Raw genomic sequence first — 21027 nt, forward strand, 5'->3', positions numbered from 1 at the left:
ATGCTATTGTCCAGTAAAAAGTAGAAAGGGACTGAAGTAAGATGGAGATTGTGTGAATAGAAAATAGGTAAGAGATTTAGGAGATGATTGGAATCTTAAATCAGGAAGACTTAACAACTGAAAGCATGTGGGGATGGACCACATATTTATAAAAATATCAGAAACTATAAAGTATTGAGGTAAAGAGACTTATAAGACCTGTAGAAAATATTAAGGACAAAAAAGAGAAATTCTAAGAATAATTTTTAAATTATATTCAAAGAAGAAGACAAAAGAAGGGATAGCTCTTCTTTGCTTAGTGAAAAAGATTCAACTCTTAACATTCATCTTTTCTGTCAAAAATAGTGAGCTTTACTTGATAAAGGGTAGAAAATTATAATTAGAAGAAAATAGAGACCAAAGATGACCAAGGATATAGTAAATGTCATAGTATTTTTTAATTACAACTGAAGGTAAGGAAACTTGTAAACTCTGTTGTTGGATATCGCTAAGTAACTGGGGTGAAAGAGAGTCATGCAGAAGTACTGGATATAAACAAATATTGCAACCTTCTAAAATCAGAAGGAATACTCAAGAAATTATAGACCAATTGGCTTTGCAGAGAATTTAGTTCCAATAGAATTTTAGAATGTTACTAAACACTTTTTGAGTTCTTAGAAAGGAAAGCAATAGCTTTCTAAGCATTCTAAGCACAACTTATATCAAGCTTATTTAATTTTTTCTTGAAAACATTAATATCTTGGTTTATGAGGGAAGTATCAAAGACATTGTAGATATAGATTTTAGCATAGTATTTGACAAAGACTTATAATTACACTTCTGAATAAACTGAGGAAAAAAAGTCTATTATTGTAAGACTGAAGTTCCATGGAGAAATTAAGACAATATATAGATTTCAGAGTTATCTATAAAGAAATGATAATTGGACTCTAAGAGATGATGACATTATCAAAAGGATGTAAGGGAAAGAAAAGGGATATTTTCATACTTGATTAAGTAGGAACAGGATGATTATGAAAATTAAGCTGAGGAATGGTCATTCAAATGTGACTTTACCTCATACTTTACCTAGAAAAAGGAGGCTACTCTCCAGGTTATCTCTCTTCTCCCCTACTCTATATCTCCTCTTGACATCATCCCTCATTCTCCCCTTCTTTACTCTAGTTTCTGATATATACCTATTTTTTAAAATTCAATTTTATTTTCAAATTCTCTCCTTCACCTACTGAAAAGAAAAACAAAGTTTATTATGAATATGTATAATCATGCAAAATATGTCCATTCTCACTAAGACCAATCTATCTATTGATACACTTGATATTAAACATACTTTTCTCTCCTGATATTTGCACTCACACTCTAATTAGATACTCTTTGTCTAATCTCCAATCTCTCCCTTTCTACCTATAAGCATCCCCAGTTTTCCCCTATCCTTTTAAAAATTATTTCTTCACTGCCCCATTTTTTCAGGTACTCATTCTTGATCTTTATTCCTTTTCACAGTCAAACTCCTAGAAAAAGATTTCTATTAGTCTCTACTTACTTTCTTCTCATTCACTTTTCAACCCTTTGCAATTTGGCTTTTGACCTCATTACTTAATTCTAAAACTACTCTTTCCAAAATTACCATGATCTCTTAATTACAAAACTCAATACTTTAGCCTCCAATGAAAAGGTGGCGTATCTGTGCAAAGGCCATTCTTCCTAATTGTACTCTGGATCTGTGTCTTTTTCTATTTGTGTGCTTCCATCTCTCTCTAGTGAATCAACCAGTATTTTATAAAGCACATGATGTGTGCCAGGTACTGTGCTATACTGAGAACACATAAAGACAAAAACTAAGTGACCCTGTACTCAAGGAGCTACATCCTAAGGGAGAGAGGAGGTACAGAGGAGATAAGAAACATGCATGCATAGAATATACAAAATATATGAAAAGTAAATAAAAGGTAATGAATCACAGGGCAAAGATTGGGTAGGAAGAGTCGCTAGAAAGGTAAAAGGTTATTCTTGAGCTAATTTTTCAAAGCAGCTAAGATGTTTTTTAATCTTAAATGAGCAACATTGGCATTTCCATATATCTAGTAGAGTAGAAAAATAGGATTTTACACGAAACTGCAAATCTCTATTATGGATAACTTCCTTTTTTTAAAAGTTCAAACTGTAGCTTGTCTTTGCTTTTTCTGAGCTTCCTTCCATTTTCCATATTAAAAAATAAGCTTCAGTGACCACACTTTTATTGTTTACCCTGTCTTGTCCCTTTTTTTCCTTCCATCCACTTCTTTTGGAAACAAAAAGGAAAAAAAAAAAAGAAAAATTATAATATGCATAATCAAGGAAAACAAATTCCCACATTGGCTGTGACCAAAATCTTGTTCTGCATCCTGAACCCATTATTTCTCAAGAAAGGTAGCATTACTCAGAAAAAGTAGTTGATATTTACAATTGTCAAAGTTTTTCAAAATTGTTTTTCTTTATATATAATGTTATAAAAATGATTCTAGTTCTGCTCATTTCTCTCTAAAATAGTTCAAATAGGTCATCCCAAGTTTCTCTGAAATGGTCTATTTTGTTATTTTTAATTAAAAAATATTCCATTACATCCATGTGGCATAACTTATTTTAGCCATTCCCCAATTGACAGACACTCTTTCAGTTTCTTCTTTGTTATACAAAAGAACTGCTATAAATGTTTTTTGTAAATATAGGTACTTTTCCTATTTTTTTTTTTTTCTCTTTAGGACTATGTGCTAGTAATTTCATTGCTGGATCAAAGGGTTTATACAGTTTAGTTACTTTGGGAGACATAATTCTTTAATTGCATTCTTAAATGCCTTAAACAATTTCAATCCCACAAACACTGCATTATTTATTTTCCCATAGCCCCTTCAAAAACTGTCATTTTTCCTTTATGTCAAATTTGACGGATCTGAGATAGAACCTCAGAGTTGCTTTAATTTTCATCTTTCAATTATTAGTGGTTTGGAACATTTCCCCAAGTTTGTTGATTATTTGGTTTTTTTCCTTTTAAAATCTGTAAAGGGCTAAAACTGAGTTGATGCATTGAGGGTGGACAACTGATCACTTAAGGCTAATTACCTATTGAATAGTACTCTATTAGAATATGCTTGAAAAATGGCCCTTCCCACTATTCTGTGCTGGCCCAATCGTTTGATGTATACAGAGAATTGTATGAGTGACTAGGGGGTGGAGTAAGACTAGCCAGAATCACTTTTGGGCGGGAGATGAAGAGGAGAGGTCCAGAAGATTCTGTGCGTCCATTCCCTTCACTTCTGCTGTTGAAGATCAAGAATAAAGACCAAGGACTTTTGCTTATCCTGACTCCAGCTGATTCTGGGATATCCAGGGTGCTAATGCAGTCACCACAAAAATCTGCATGTTCATGATTTATAGAATGGATATTTATTGTCAGTTTAAGAAAGATAGCATATTTCTGATGTATCATTTTAGCTAATATGTCACATCTCTTATTAGATATCAAAAATTTAAAACTGTGCTGATATGTTCATAAGGACAATTCTTCCCCACCCCCCCTTAGGCAGTTGGATTTAAGTGACTTGCCCAGGGTCACACAGCTAGGAAGTGTTAAGTGTCTGAAACCAGATTTGAACTACAAGGATAATTCTTTAGTAATTTCTGATGGTGTTGACCTGGTCCTGAATTACCACTTTAAATTTCTAGATTACCACAAATTTGCATAATTCAGTCATTTGTTTAATATCTTTATTGACATAATTAAGTCCATGTGGATGGTGTTCATGGAGATAATTTTGATTCTATTTTTGGATCTGAGATATTCCATTCTATGTACATACCAGTTATCATCTTTTACTGTTTCTCAGTGAAATATTTTTTGCTTATTCTGAACATCAATTTTTTTTATCATTTGCTTTAAAAATGTGAATCAGTCTTCTTCCATATTTTAAGGAAGTGCTAATCTTTTTATAACTGATTTAGAGTAAGGATGCCTATGTTTCATTAATACTGTAAGAGTTTTTGATAGTATACTTTCCAAATATGTGGTGATATGATTCTGTAGATCCAAAATTATACATTGACATTGGTATTGCATGGGTATTGTTTTAAACATGTTCTTTCCATTCAGTTGTGATTTCAAGAAGCCATTATCTTTTAGTGTATTCAGCTCTAAGCCTTCTTTTTTAGTGTATTATGTTTGGTGTGTATTGCTTAAAATAAAGTATTTGTAGAATCACCTTTTATCATTATCATTGGTTTAATATAATATCTAAATTCATGTACATAAATGATGTACATTAAGACTTCAATACTCTTGAGTATGTGATTTTTGGATTTTATTGGAGGAAGATTTCATGAGGTGAAAGAGTTGTTTAATATGCTTTTTGATGAAGCCATATAGATTGATGTTTGGTTCAAGTTGGTCTTTAATTTGGAAACTAGGCCTAGTTGTATTTCAGATAGATTAATAATGGATTTAAAGCTAGCAAAATTATAATAATTTAAACTCTCTTCCTAAAAATGTCACAATTTGTATTAATTGTATTGTTAGTATTTTTATATTAAAATACATGTTTCCATGTAGACATTAAATGTTCTAGTGTTCTCACTTTATTTGGGTCTATTTTATATATTGCAATACATGGCTAAGTGATGACTATGGAATTATATCAAAGGCTTTCCAGATAATTAACAGCAATATAAATGTTACAATGCTTTCTTTTTGTCATATTATTGTACTGGCACATAATAAAGTATTCATGTTTTCTATCCATTTAATTTCTTGTGCTTTTATGATTAATCTATTTAGTTATCATCACAGTCTGTCTTACAGCATTTTCAGGGTGGGATATTATTGTTTCTGATGTAACTTGCTTTCTTATATTACTAGAATGAGGAGAAGTACCAATTGCTCTACTCTCCTCTGTATCAAGCTAATCATCATTAAAATTTCAAGTAGGGCCAGCCAGTAACCGTGTCACCTATGATATAGATGATAGTTTAGTTTTTGAGGATAGTGTTGCTGTTGTTATTGTTGTTGTTACAGGAATTACAACATGATAGAAACAGCACTAGACTCAGAATTCAGAAGATCCGAATATGAATCCTGCTTATTCCACTTATGTTATTCTCATTTCTGAACCTCAATTTCCATTTCTATAAAATGAGAATGATTGAATGAGAGAAAACCTCTACAGGAGGTTCTTCTACAGTTTATTATTTATAAAGCTATATTTTATTCTAAAATTTAGACATGGTCAATGTTATTATCCCTATTCTACATGTCAAAGCCTTGCTAGATTTAGCAATTTAGAATTAGCTAACATTAAGCTATAGAGAACAATTCAGATCAGCATTGGTGGAGATGAGAATTCCTTACATCTATGAAATCACAGTTTTGGTAAAAAACAAACATGAAAATATAGATGTAGAAGTCAAAAAGATCAAATAGGTTAACTGGCTTACTTATGAATACATAGTAAATGTCAAAATGGGTATTCAAACACAGAACTTCCTGATATCAGTCCAAAACTCATGCCTTACACAGCTCCAAATGAAGTAGGGAAAGCAGGGTGGGGGGGGGGAAGTAGTATTTGAGCATTAAAAAAAAAAAAAAAAAAAAAAAAAAAAAAAAAAAAAACACAAGAAAACTGATTGAAGTTAATTTCCAAACATTTTTTATAAGCAACATTCACTAATTGTAGAAAACCAACTTTTCTTATTTTATGCAAGTGTGAAGTCTTCTCTTTGAAGCTTTCATCCCATTTATTTGATTCTAGAGGGCTTTGGCTGCCATTTTACATCACCATAGTTAGTCCCTTGCTCTTTTTAAAGGACTTCTAAGGCATCATTTCCTGGTTTGCCATGGACTCTGAATCGATATAAACATGTATATTTAGGGTGGCCCCAGTTCTTCAAAATTTTCAGCTTCACATATGGAAAGGATTCAGAAACTCCATTCTGAAAAAAAGGAAAGTATAAATCCTAATCAATATTTTATAGGCAAATTTATTTCAAATAATATGAATTGTGAATTAAACAATCTTTTATGACATAAATATTTTTAATCATCATTTCACTGATGGAAACAATGAACTACAGAGAACTGAAGAGATGTTCCTTACCCTATGTACATTCCCACCCAGATCATATATGTCAAGCAGAAAAGGAATAGAATATAAAAAGTCAGATTTTTTCCCTATAATTCTCCTTAATAGATTTTATACACACACATTCAAGTATATATTATATATATATATATATATGTTCAATTTTGCTTGAATTTTCTAAAAATTTCCTAATTATTACAATGAATCTATGATGTTTATTTTACTATCACATTTTTGAAACCTTATTTACAAGGTTTGATATGACTTCTGCATTTCATTATGTACTTCCTATTCTTATAGTCTTTTTAAAGAATTAAATCCAAACAAATCCTTCCCAGGAAAGAAACATATTTTCATCTAATTATCTTTTCCCAGGTCTCTCATTACCTGGAGCTGAAATGTTTGAACAGTGGTCCCTTTTTGTTATACATAAACTGACCTAAGAAGATTTCTTCTCCTTTACATTCATCTCTGAGTCCCTGAAAACATAAAAGACATGAAGATTAGAGACTATGTGAAAGATTGATTTCACTAAAGGATCAAACTTTTGTGTTCAAAGTAGCAAAAATTCTCTAAAAATTTATTGGGAAGATAGTACCAAATTAGATGTATTAGATTCAAATTAAAAGTTTGTCAAGTACCATGTGCTAGATACTATGCTAAGTGGTATAAGGGAATTAAAGTTAAATAAGGCATACTTTTGAGTTTAAGTAGTTTTCACTATAGCACAGAAGATAGATTTTTATCAAAATATAAAAATGAATATGATAATTGCCTAAGAGAAGTATAGATAATATGAAATAACAAAGAAAGGAGAGAATACTTAACACTTATTCATAGTTCCTGAGACAAGTGAAAATTGTAAGGACAAAAAGCAATGAGAACATCACTTCTGGCAGTAACAATGGCAGTAACTATTTTCACTAGGCAGACTATATTTTTCATGTGAATATCTGAAAGCATTTTGCTTATAGGAAATAGCATATGACCTTAAATCTGTGTTAGTATCATGACATAAAAATATTTTATTTCTGACTTAAATCTCAGATTACTTAATCAATCTTATTACTTGCTATGCTTTCTAAAATGTAAAGCTTGTATTCCTACTCTAGGGCTCCAGGAATTACACAGTACACAAATATATTTCTCTAGTGTACATGTAATCCCATGTCAGCTGAAGGAAAATGACCATGCATTTTATATATTTTCTTTCATGCTTCTTTCTCTTCCCAGAACTTAAAGGTAAATATTAGTTTATAAAAGAAAAAAAGTGTTTTTTTATTATTATTCCAAAATTTAATATTTTGTACCTAATTCATTACACAAAAGGATAAGTGTGTTATTTGAATTGATCACATTTGATAAGAAATACTTAATTATTACAATTAAATTATTTTACCATAATAAAGTAATGTATCACAAAACTTATAATACATATAATAAAGGCAGGCCTGACATAACGCATTTCTTAAAATGACAGAATTTTGGAGTTGGAAAAGAACTTAAGCCGCTATTACAATCCACAAATGAAAAAAAAAATTCTTCACTATATAGCCAACAAATATGTGATCAGATTTCAACTTGAAGAGTTCCCATAAAGAAATGAGCTCCCAAGGCAAACCATTCTACTTCTGGATAACTTGTTTCATAGTTTTTCCCAATACCATGTCTAAATTTGCCCCTTTCACAACTCATATACATCACTCCTGAACTAAACAGAAAAAGTCAAATCCTTTTTCTAAATGACAGCCTTTCAAATACCTGAATACAATTATTTTATCACCCTCCATTGTCTTTTCTCCAGATTAAAAATTTCCTTCAAGTGATTCAACATCTTGATGACCTTACTCTAGACATTCTCTGCCTAGAGGGTTCACTGTTACAATTTATGCTTACTTATAATTTCCCATCTCTTTATTTTTCCATATGTTATTCTATGTGTGAATGCTCTTTCTGCCACTATCCCTCATAAACTCCTACCCATATTTCAGAGCTCAATTCAAATAAAAACTGCTTTATCAAGCCTTCCATGACTTTCTCAATTACTAATACCTTTTTCCATTTTGGACTTCATGGACTACTTTGCTGCTCTAATATATAGCTTTTTAAACTTTTTTTCACTTATGACCCCTTTTTGCCCAAGAAAAGTTTTATGTGACTCCCAAATACATAAAATAGGTATACAAATCAATAATTTACTGATAATCATAATTTTGTTACCCCTCCCCATTCAGTTATAATACCTACTGTTTAAGAAGTCAGGATCTATTATATACTTATGTCTTATTTTTAATTATATGTGTTTTATATGCCCTGCTCCAGATAGTACATGCCATTTGGGCAGTAACTTTCTGGTGTCTTAACTCAGGGCTTTGTGTACCATAATCAATAAATGTTTGTTAATTTGAATTTAAATGAACTGAGGACTCTTTTAAGTAATATATTCTGTTGTTAAAATATGATTTGAGAGAGGATTCTGGAAGATGTCAGAGTAGGTGAGACAATTCCAAGCTCTCTAAATCTCCTCCACGAACAAGACAAAATAGCCTCTCAAGGTGAACACAGTGGTAAAAATAAATAAGAATTGGGGCAGAAGAGTGGTGTTTCTGGGATAAATGGAGAAGATCACAAGAAAGATATCACAACAGAGGTTTGAACCCTGTGAAATGTAAACACCTCCAGACTAGTTCGGCTGAAACAGCAAGTAGTGAGCCTTGGGGCTAGCTGTTTTGGGAGGTAGTCTTTGCTGTAGCCACAAGAATTTCCTCCTCCCTCACAGACAGTGTGGGGAGTCAGGAGTCTGAGATGGAGAATTTCCAGGTAACCTCTGTTGATAAGGGATGTCAGGCCCAGCCACAACCAGGTGAATACAGATACAGTGGGGCAGGGATGCTGCTGGCTGCAGACACTTAGAGGATGGCTAAATTTTTGGTTTCAACCAGAGTGGAGAACTGAAGGAGAACCTGAAGCTCAGAGGTACCATCTCTATATAAACAAGCTGCTATAATTTTTTTTTAATGAGAAGGCAAAGAAGAAAGAACCTAACCATAGAAAGTTATTGTGGAAAAGAGGAGACTTCCATTTGTCTTCAGAGGATGATACTGAAGCAAAAAAACAAAAACAAAAAACCTTTCCTATCTCCAAAAGGAAAGTCAAATAATCACCTGTCCAAAAAGATGTAATAGAAGAATTTAAGACTTTAAAATAATCAAATGAGAGAGATTGAGAAAAAAATAGATTATGAAAAGAAAGTTAAATCAATTAGAAAAAGAGATCCAGAATCTTAAGAAAATGATTCCTTGTAAACTGGGCAAAAGGAATCTCTTTTTATAAGAGACCAAGAAATAATAAAATAAAATATAAAGAATGAAAAAATAGAAGAGAATGTGAGATATCTCATAAGAAAAATAGCTGAGGGGCATCTAGGTGGCGCAGTGGATAGAGCACCAGCCTTGAATTCAGGAGGACCCAAGTTCAAATCTGGCTTCAGACACTTAACACTTCCTAGCTGAGTCCCCTGGGCAAGTCACTTAACCCCAGCCTAAAATTAAAAAAAAAAATAGCTGAAGGGAAGTTGGTGGATTGAGCACCAGTCCTGAAGTCAGGAGGACCTGAGTTCAAATTGGATCTCAGACACTTACCACTTCCTACCTGTGTGACCCTGGGCAAGTCACTTAACCCCAATTGCCTTAGCGAAAACAAAAAAAGAAAAACAGCTGATCTGGAGAACAGATCAAGAAGAAAAAACAAAAACAATAGGACTACATGAAAAAAAAAAATCTTGATACAACAATACAAGAAATGATTAAAGAAAATTGTCTTGAAGTGTCACAGAAAAAAGGGGAAGTAGAAATAGGAAAATTCCACCAATCTCTACCTGAAAGAGATACTACAAAACCTACAGAACATCATAGCCAAATTACAAAACCTCCAAGTCAAGAAGAAAATATTATGAGCTAGAAAAAAAAGATAATTCAAACACGCCAAAGCAACAATTAGAATCACGTAAGATCTAGTAGCAACTACATTAAAAGGCCACAGGCCTTGGAATGCTATATATCAAAGAGTAAAGAACTAGTTTTGCAGCCAAAAATATCATACATAGAAAAGTTAAGGATAACCCTGAATGAAAAAAAAGGATAATCAATGAATTACAAGACTTACAAGATTTTGTTGCAAAAAATGCTGAACTTAATAGAAAATCTGATATATATATATATATCTGAGATCCAAAAGAAAAATAAGGTAAGCATCAAAGTCTAATTACAAGGGACTCAATATGAAGACTGGAGCTGTTTACTTGGAAGGGCTTTACTGGCCACAGAGAAGAAGTATTTATGTTTTATATGTGGAAATGTAAACTGTATGTTTGTAACGAGCTGTCGTCTCCAGAAGCTGCCGGATCGCTCTCTGGGAAGAGATCTGCTGTGTCTACTCAAATCTTTAAGACAGATTCTTCTTCCAGTAGTGAACCGTTGTCCCCAGGCAGTTGCTGTTAACTCTTGTCCTTAGAAGTGACTTCCCTTCCTGCAGAGAGCCCCGTCAGGCCTGATGTAATGCAGAGAGTCTTTCTTCTTGAATCCTGGCTCTGAATCTCCTCCAGCTCTTATCCTTCTCCAGGCCGATCTGCTCTCTGCGCCCAGTGCTGTCTCTTTTTATCCTCCCAGAGAATGGGCGTGGGATAATGCAAGGGCTTCTGGGAAGAACCACCCCAGCCAATGAGCTTGCCCCCTCTATCAAGTCAACCTGAGTTCTCACCTTGTAATTGTCCAGAAAACCTGAATTCTCACCTTGTCACCATCCAGACAACCCGAGTTCTCACTTAGTAATCCTAACATCTCCCCCTTTCTTTTGATTTAGAACATAGGACAGTCATGACCTTGAAACATAAATCCATCAATATGGGAAGTATTACAGATAATTACATAAATGACCTTGAAACATAAATCCATCAATATGGGAAGTATTACAGATAATTACATAAATTACATAAGCACATAGTAACATAGTAACGTAACACATGCTAGAAGTATATAACATAATCATAAATTGAAAATTTATAAATGTTCATAAGTCCATTGTCCATTAGTCTCATCTTGTGTGAGGAAGTCTAATGATTCCTGCTGGTTTTTAAAGTTCTTTAACAGTCTTCTTATTATCCATGCTCTTTCAGTGTCAGATGTTTCTTAGATCTTCTCCTTTATTTTGAGATCTTTCTCTTTTTCTGTCTCTCTCTGATGGACAAGGCGAATATGACTCGTTGGCACCCATCTGATTCCTTCTCCTGCTGAAGAAATACAAGCAAACCCTCTCTCCCAGGCAGTTAACTGTTGGGATTACTAGGTGAGAACTGAGGTTGTCTGGATGGTGACAAGGTGAGAATTCAGGTTTTCTGGACAATTACAAGGTGAGAACTCAGGTTGACTTGATAGAGGGGGAAAGCTCATTGGCTGGGGTGGTTCTTCCCAGAAGCCCTTGCATTATCCCACGCCCATTCTCTGGGAGGATAAAAAGAGACAGCAATGGGCGCAGACAGCAGATCGGCCTGGAGAAGGATAAGAGCTGGAGGAGATTCAGAGCCAGGATTCAAGAGAAAGACTCTGAATTGCATCAGGCTTGACGGGGCTCTCTGCAGGAAGGGAAGTCACTTCTTTGGACAAGAGTTAACAGCAACTGCCTGGAGACAACGGTTCGTTACAGGAAGAAGAATCTGTTGGAGAGATTTGAGTAGACACAGCAGATCTCTTCCCAGAGAGCGATCCAGCAGCTTCTGGAGACGACAGCTCGCTACATTTGGTGTCCACACGTGGGGCAAGGACATTTGCTTATCCTGACAAGAAGAGCTAGACCAGACCTTCGCAATTTGGCGCCCGAACAGGGACAGACACAGTCCTGATTCCAGTGGAAAAGCTTCCAATCTAGATCTCAGTCTCTCTGACCCAGAACCGTGAGTAACGAGGAAACTTTGTTAAAGATTAAGTGAGCGTGCTAATAGATAAATAAGGAACTTAACTTGTTAAGGGCTAAACCAGGAATCTCTTATAGTGAAATGGGGCAAACACCTTCTGTTCAAGGAAAATGTTTAGAGAGCATCATCAAGGTTATGAAAAGCCAAGGATTGATTATAATTTTAGAGGAGATTACTGAACTTTTAAGAACTGTGAAGGTCATATGTCCTTCTTTTTCTCTGGAAGAAGAATTGGATCCAGATGAGTGGAAATTAGTAGGAGAGCAATTAGGTGAACAGTACAATTGCCTTTGTGACATTTTGCCCTTTGGTTCCAGATCAAACTCAGTTTCCAAAGATACAATTCATACCTACAATTTAATCCAAATGGCTTTAAAAAATGTTATTCTAAAGGAAGAGATGAATGAGCAAAATGGGGAGGTGTCAACTAAACTAGGTGAAAAGGATGAATCAGATAACAATGAAGTTAAGTACAATTCTGAGCAACAGCAACAGGAGCACCTCCCATCTCCTCCCTCAATTAACCCTTCAGAGGTGGAGGAAGAAGGAGGAGGGGAAGAGACAGAAACTCAAACAGAATCTCCTGTGAAGCAGCCTAAGCCTATGACAAGATTAGAAAAAGCATTGGTTAAAGCTAAGAGAGAAGGACAGGATATAAGTGATTTTATACATGCATATCCTGTGATTGAAGAGATTGACTCTGTAGGTAAAAAAAGGAGAAGATATGCACCTTTAGATTTGAATAAAATTAAGGATTTGAAAAAAGGTTGTACCCTTTATGGGGCTACATCAGCTTATGTCAAAATGTTACTAGATGGATTGTCTTATGAAGTCCTAACCCCGAATGATTGGAAATCCATAGCAAGGACATGTCTGGAACCTGGAGAAAATTTATTATGGCTTGCGGAATTTCATGAATTATGTAAAATTCAAGTCAGATGCAATTTGGAAATAGGAGTTAACACACAATTCACTTTTGAGCACTTAGCTGGTGAAGGTCAGTATGGAGAGAATTCGGAACAGATTAATTATACCATGACAATATATGAACAAATTGCTAAGGCTGCAATAAAAGCTTGGGGTGTCCTTCCTGGACAGAAAGATCGTGGAGAGGCTTTCATTAAAATACAGCAAGGTCCCAATGAACCTTTTGCAGATTTTGTGGGACGTTTGCAAACTGCTGTCAAAAGAACTATTGGAGAAAATTCAGCTACAGAAATAATGACCAGACATCTGGCTAAGGAAAATGCCAATGAGATTTGCAAAAGAATTATATGGGGATTAGACAAAGATGCTCCTTTAGAGGAGATCATAAGACGCTGTGCTACAGTGGGAACAAATGCTTTTTACACCCGGACAATGATGAATGTGGAAAGACAGGGTCCCTCCTGGCAAGGGCCTTCTAGAGAAACTCGGCGATGTTTTCAATGTGGAAAAATTGGGCATCTAAGAGCTCAGTGTAGATATGGAGATACAGTGAAAAGACAGGGTGAGAGAAGACCTAAAACCCCATGTCCAAAATGCAACAGAGGACTCCATTGGGCATCAGAGTGTAGAATAATTCAGGGAAATGGGATGAGGGGCCCAGGTCCAGGGCCCCAGGCAAAAAAGACTTGGGGCATGATGGCAGCTGATGTTACACCTAAAGAGCCTTTAGAAGGCCAGGACTCTGATTTAATCAATCAGCAGAGAAGCAATCACATGGTAGAAAGGGATTACCTGATAAGTCAGTCAAAAGGCAATCAGATTGCAAAAATGGATTACACTTGGGGAGAATACAGGCCTTTTAAACCAACAGGGCTGTGCCCAGTGCAAACAACTCCAATGTAATTGTCAGATGATGAGAAGAGATTTAGAAAGTGGTAAATAGAAGGAAATTAGATAGGTTAACTGCCTGGGGGAGAGGGTTTGCTTGTATTTCTTCAGCAGGAGAAGGAATCAGATGGGTGCCAACAAGTCATATTCGCCTTGTCCATCAGAGAGAGACAGAAAAAGAGAAAGACCTCAAAATAAAGGAGAAGATCTAAGAAACATCTGACACTGAAAGAGCATGGATAATAAGAAGACTGTTAAAGAACTTAAAAACCAGCAGGAATCATTGGACTTCCTCACACAAGATGAGAATAATGGACAATGGACTTATGGACATTTATAAATTTTCAATTTATGATTATGATTATGTTATATACTTCTAGCATGTGTTATGTTACTATGTTACTATGTGCTTATGTAATTTATGTAATTATCTGTAATACTTCCCATATTGATGGATTTATGTTTCAAGGTCATGACTGTCCTATGTTCTAAATCAAAAGAAAGGAGGAGATGTTGGGATTACTAGGTGAGAACTGAGGTTGTCTGGATGGTGACAAGGTGAGAATTCAGGTTTTCTGGACAATTACAAGGTGAGAACTCAGGTTGACTTGATAGAGGGGGAAAGCTCATTGGCTGGGGTGGTTCTTCCCAGAAGCCCTTGCATTATCCCACGCCCATTCTCTGGGAGGATAAAAAGAGACAGCAATGGGCGCAGACAGCAGATCGGCCTGGAGAAGGATAAGAGCTGGAGGAGATTCAGAGCCAGGATTCAAGAGAAAGACTCTGAATTGCATCAGGCTTGACGGGGCTCTCTGCAGGAAGGGAAGTCACTTCTTTGGACAAGAGTTAACAGCAACTGCCTGGAGACAACGGTTCGTTACAGGAAGAAGAATCTGTTGGAGAGATTTGAGTAGACACAGCAGATCTCTTCCCAGAGAGCGATCCAGCAGCTTCTGGAGACGACAGCTCGTTACAGTTAACCTATCTGGTCCCTTCCATTCACCACTTTCTGGATCTCTCCACATCACCTGGCGATTATCTAAGGACAGTGGAGATGCTCTCACTGGACACTGCCCTTCTGGTGGGTTATAAAACCTGTCTGCTGGAGCCAGTGCATCTTTGTCAAAAATTAGAAAATTAATGGTATAGAGAACTAAATTTAGAAGTTCCCTAGGGCTACCTGTGGCTCCCCCTTTCTTTTGTTTTTGGAGGAGTGTCTTAATATCTCTGTTTCTTCTCTCTACTATTGCCTGCCCTTGAGGATTAAAGGGTATGCCCGTGGTATGTAAAATCTTATACTGTGCACAAAAGTGTGTAAAATGTTTGGACGTATATGCAGGTCCATTGTCTGTTTTTATTGCTTGTGGCACACCCATAATTGCAAAAGCCTGTATAAGGAATTCAGTGACCACTCGGGCTGTCTCTTTTGCTGCTGGCATTGCAAATGTGAATCCTGAAAAGGTGTCTACCACTACATGGATAAAAGATAGACGACCAAAAGATTTATAATGGGTCACATCCATTTGCCAGATTTCATTGGGTCTCAAACCACGAGGATTCTTCCCTGGAGGGAGTGTAGGAGCATGGAAAGGAAGACAAGCTGTACAGCTTTTTACTATGCTCCTAGCTTCCTCTCTTGTGATTCCAAATTGTAAACGTAAAGCTCGAGCAGCCTGATGATATTTAGAATGAGATTCTTGTGCTTCCTGAAATAAAGGACTACTGGCTAACATGGTTAGAAGGCTATCTGCCTTTGAATTTCCATCAAAAATGGGACCTGGAAGTCCACTATGTGAGTGGACATGCAAGATATAAATCTTGCCTGGATGTTTTCTCACTTGCTCTTGAAGTTCCTTAAAGAACTGTTCTCACCTTGTAATTGTCCAGAAAACCTGAATTCTCACCTTGTCACCATCCAGACAACCCGAGTTCTCACTTAGTAATCCTAACATATGTTTAAGATTGTTATTAGTAATTAGGAAGTTTAAAAGAAAGATTGGGGTAGAATTGAATATTCTGTGATTCTAAAAAATCAAAACCATATAGAAAAAGATAAAAGAGTAATTATCTCATACAAATGAAGTAGGAGAAAAATCTAACATAGAAGAATTAGGTGGAAAAGGAGAGCTGCTAATTCTGAAACTACTCTCATCAAGAATGGGTTCAAGAGGGGTATCTATATAATGGTTAACATATCTATATAAGGGTATAGAAAGAAGTCTTCTAAATTCAGAAAGAAATAAGAGGGTAAGGGATGGGGGAAAGGATAAGGGAGAAATTTTTAGAGGGAACCCTACTCACATCAGATGTGGGTTAAAGAGAGAATGACACACATTTGGAAGGGAATAAAAGTCTTCTAAATTTATTAAGAAATAAAGAGGGTGATGGAATAGGATGTGCAAATTTTGGGGTGAGGATAAGAAAGCAAGATCCTTGAAGGGGGGATAGGTTAAGTAATAGGAAGACTAGATAGCAGGTAGAAATAAAGTAGAGAAGTGAGGAGAGACAGGAAATAAGAGATATACAAGAACATTAAAAAAAGATCAGGAGAACTTATTACATTATTAAAAAGCAGCAGTAGTAATTATGATTTCAGATAAAATTAAAACTAAACTAGATTTAATCAAAAGAGAAAAATAGGGAAACTACACTATACATTAGCTATATTCATAAATATTGTTATAGACTATTTAAAGCAACTAGACAATATAAGAATATTGCTATAGTGTAGAACGTGATGAGGTGATGGAATTAGAAAAATATGGGAAGACTTGGGCTTATGAAGGAAGATGGTATCTACCTTCAGACAAACAGTATAAACAAGTATAGTATAGTTTTACATAGATGCATATGAATGTATATATATTCATATGTATGTATGAGTATAGATATCTATGCATATGTGTGTACACAAATGTGTCTATATATGTGTATATATCACAATCTATAACTACATGTAAACATATCCAAACTTAATTGTAGCCTTCTTAGGGAAGAGGGAGAAGAAGAAAAAAAATTATAACGTAAAAAGTACACAGTAGAGAACAAAAGAAAATCTATAAGGCAGCAAAGATGAAAGACTCTAAATACAATGTATAAAATCTACTATATAAGGTTTCTCGAAATTGAAATTCATTGCTTTATATTTTGAATCCTCTACTGTGAACATGGCAATATTTTTTTCTTTTCCCAAATTAAATTTAAAATAAATAAAAATATAAAGGAAAAAATATGAAGTTATTTGTTAAAAGATTGGAAAACTCATTGTATGGGGAGATATTTGAATAAAGGAAAGCTTATTTATTACTAGTAAAAATGTGAATTGGTTCAACTATCTTGAGAAACAATTTTATATTATACAAGAAAAAGTTATCAAATTGTTCATAACCTCTGACTCAAAAAGCCCTTTGCTGGGAGGGACATTACTAGTCACAGAGAAGACATTTGTTTCCAAAAATATCTGTAGCAACATTATTTATGACCTTGAAAACATAAAAGCAGAAGACATGCTCAACTACAGAATGGATTAATAATAAGGTATATGAATGTAATAGAAAATCATTACATAATAAGGAATGACAAAAATACAGAATTCAAAAAATTTAGGTAAACTTGGGTGAAGTGATGCCAAATGAAGAATGCAGACCAAAAAACACTACAATAGTATAAATAAGATCACATCATGAGGTGCAATGCAATAGACAATATTTGCATCATACTGACAAATTTAAAAGTATAAGTTCACATCCTCCCCTTCCCTTCTGTTGTTGATAAACTTTATTCATAGACTGTACAAGTTTTTTTGGTATTTGTTGGGAGCATATGTTGTATAATACCCAAAACAGTAAATCAATAAGTCAATTTGTATTAAGTGTCTCAGGAACTGTGACAGTGATTTACTGAATAAATTAAAGTATCTTTACATAATCTAGTACTTACAGATCCCATGTACATTTCATCATTGTTCCTCTTTTTTTTTTTTAAAGTACTTTGAACTTTATATGTAGAAAAGTACTTACAAAAACAGAAAAGTTCTTGGGAGCACTGTGGGTATTTCCAGAGGGAGAAATCTTCTCTGAGATGTGCTCCATTGTAACTGCTGTTGGTATGATCTTTCTGGCAAGTTTGATTATAGTATGACCCTTAGAACCTGGAAATGCCCAGCATTTCCCAGGATGGACATCAGGCTAAAAAAATAAAATAAAATTAATATCCTTTCACCTCTTTCTAAAACAATCTTAGTAACTGTTACAGGACACTCAAGATGAATATTACAAAATATACAAAAGAAATATAAGAGGAGATTCCTGTCATCAAGGAGTTTACATTCTAGTGAGGAAGACACAATTAATAAGAAATAAAAGATGTATTTAAATAACTAACTATGTTCTAAATGTTGTAGTTGTTTAGAGAATAGAGAAATAAGAATGTAGTAGGAAAGGCTTCATGGAGGAAGTAGAACATAAGTAGATTTTGCAAAGTGAGTAGAATGAAGTGATGCCATCATGGCAGTGACAAATTCAGTCTTTTTGAGGAAATATCACATCATGTTATCTCTAAGGAGGGCTAAAGCACTTCCCTCAGATTGTTGTTTGTCCTTCCAGGGTAATATCTTGACCTGTGCATGAACTGGACTTAAAGAGGCAGAAATGGCAGTGTCAATCTCTCTCCTCCAGAATCATAAATGACTGGCAATGGCTTGGGATGCAGTGGATGACCGTGGGCTTTCTAAATTAAGGTCTTTCCCAGGCCTCAGTTTGTCTGACACAATGTCCCTTCAATGACTAAGGCTAGGTGCGAATTGGGACAAAAAAATGGACTAATTTACCATCAAATATATTGATTTAGGAGAATTGTTTTAATATCTGAGATACCAAATCCTTATTCCATTTGACTGCTTTAATTCTTAGCCCAGTTATATTAATTATGTTTGTGAGTGGGATAGCAAATAGACTGGAGAGAAATAGAACCCCTGCTTTATTATAGTGAGGGTACAACTGAGATTATATTGTGTGAATTTATAGTGGAATATATAGTCAATGAAATTTTATAATCTATTTAGGAGCATATAAACAGAAATGAAGTGAGCAAATAAAGTGAAGATGGGAGGAGCAATGTGGGGGTTTGGGAAGGCATAATCACAGGGTAAGAGATTCAAGAATGAAGAATATTGTAAAGTTGAGTTTGTTCACCAAGAGTGAGTTAGGGAAAAAAGAACATAGCCAATGCAGGGTGATGGCCTAAAATAGAACTAAGGTATGAAAGGAATGAAGTAAGGATGAAAACCTTTAGGATTGATTGCAGACTGGTAAGATAAAAATATTTATATAAGTATAATATCAACTTCAATAGCCTCCTTCACAGAGACTATAAATAGAATTACTGTATCTTTAAGAGGTACAGGAATCTGGGATTAAACAGTTTAACTGTCATTTTATGAGGAACCTGTAGGGATAACTGGGAATTAAAATGTTTTTAAAATGAGCTTGACTCAATATTGGTTTTTTTTTTAATGGAAAAAGATTTTAAGTGATATCCTGAGAGAACTAAATATTGAGATTGTTTCCAGAAATGAAAATAAATTAGTGGCTGGGGAAGTTTAGAAAAGTTGTGCCTATAAGAATGATCTGATCTGTAAGATTATTTCAAGCTCTAAATCCTATGATCTCTTAACCCAAAAAGGTAGGGGCATTATATCAGGCCTCCAGAAAAGGAGTGATTATAGAGTATTTTCTCTTATTCAGCTTTATAAGCCCTGAAAATTCTATAATCAGGAAATTCAGGAAAATGAAGAATAACATATTTGATTTTGATTTTACCTGAAGAATAACATCAGGAGGCATTTCATAACTTAAGAATCCTATCCCATGCCAATATAATTTTGCTTTATCATTTTTGTAACTCTCAGAAGTTCCTGCTTCAACAATGGAGGCACCTGAAATTAGAAACCAAGAAGATGGAAACAGAAATAGATTAGTACAATTCTAAAAATGATAGGAAAATGTTAATAAAGAAATTAAGTAATGTAATAGTTGTTTTTTTTTTTTCTCAGAAAATTGCAAATTTTAATGAAAGACTTGTCATCAGCTTTGGTGAAGGGATTATCTGTATACCCATGAAATCACAGCTCTTTTAAATAACTATATGAAAAAGTTTTAATCCCATCTAATTTAATTCTCTGTCCAGTTCTAAAGCTTGAAAATGAGATAATTAAAATGTAGCTATGCATATTAGTAACTGGTTGACTTATGAAAAATTCCTGTTATAACTGCTAAGAAGAGATAGTTCTAAATATGAAGATTCTTAAAATTTTGCAGTTGATGAAACAAATGGCAAGCTACCTCAAGATAAAGAAAAAAGAATTGCAATAATAATTTTTATATGACTTTATTGATGGTTGTATCTTTCATTTGAAAATAGGAAAACAGTTTTAAAGGTAGCTCACTGAGAAAAGGAAATTGAAGAAAAACTAAGCAATTTTCTTAAGATCTATGTGAGGATCAGAGTAAGACTTTAGAAAACCCTCTACTCAACTAAGTTTCAGATTGTTAAACCTCATTTTATGTCTTTGATTTCTCAAATTTATCAAAAGTTCATATCTTGGAGTCTTAAGAGATTTGCAGGTTTTCTTCTAACATATAAATCCATCCATCCTTTTGTCAACTGAATGAAAATAGTGGTGCTATATAAGCAATGTACCTTTTTTCTGTTCTCAATTTCCCTTCAGTAAAGGGATCAGTTTTACTGAAGGGTACTTAGACCATAGTTCATAAGTTTTTGCATAATATTGCCATATATGTGTAATTAGCACTTAAAATTGTTTTATGTTGCAAGTAATAATCTAAAGTGATTTTATGAAGCCTTTAAGGTTATTTATGGACCAAAGACCTATGGTGCATCTCAGCTACTCAGTGATGATGGAACCACATTGATTAGTTTTGATAAGGAGAGATTATTAGTCTTAAGCAAAACAATTAAGAATATACAAAAATATTTATATAACTCTTTTTAAGGTATAAAGAATAGAAATCTGAGAAAGTCCCCTATGAGTTGGAAAATGGATGAACAAAGCATGGTCTATAAATGTGATGGAATATTCTACTGAACTCTATCAGCTTAAAAGCAGCATTATAAAGA

General features: G+C 34.4%; 1 protein-coding gene across 1 annotated transcript in view; it reads right to left on the bottom strand.

Moving 5' to 3' along the window:
* Positions 1 to 5658: 5658 nt before the first annotated feature.
* The window catches only part of SUN3 (Sad1 and UNC84 domain containing 3), a 39764-nt gene continuing 24395 nt past the window's right edge, over positions 5659 to 21027 (bottom strand). The window contains 5 exon segments of the mRNA XM_074282730.1: positions 5659 to 5958; positions 6495 to 6529; positions 6532 to 6586; positions 17910 to 18077; positions 19710 to 19825. Of these exon segments, the coding sequence (XP_074138831.1) occupies positions 5827 to 5958; positions 6495 to 6529; positions 6532 to 6586; positions 17910 to 18077; positions 19710 to 19825 (506 nt within the window). The 3' untranslated portion in view covers positions 5659 to 5826.

The sequence above is a fragment of the Sminthopsis crassicaudata genome, chromosome 1, assembly GCF_048593235.1.
Source record: "Sminthopsis crassicaudata isolate SCR6 chromosome 1, ASM4859323v1, whole genome shotgun sequence".
Taxonomy (NCBI): Eukaryota; Metazoa; Chordata; class Mammalia; order Dasyuromorphia; family Dasyuridae; genus Sminthopsis; species Sminthopsis crassicaudata.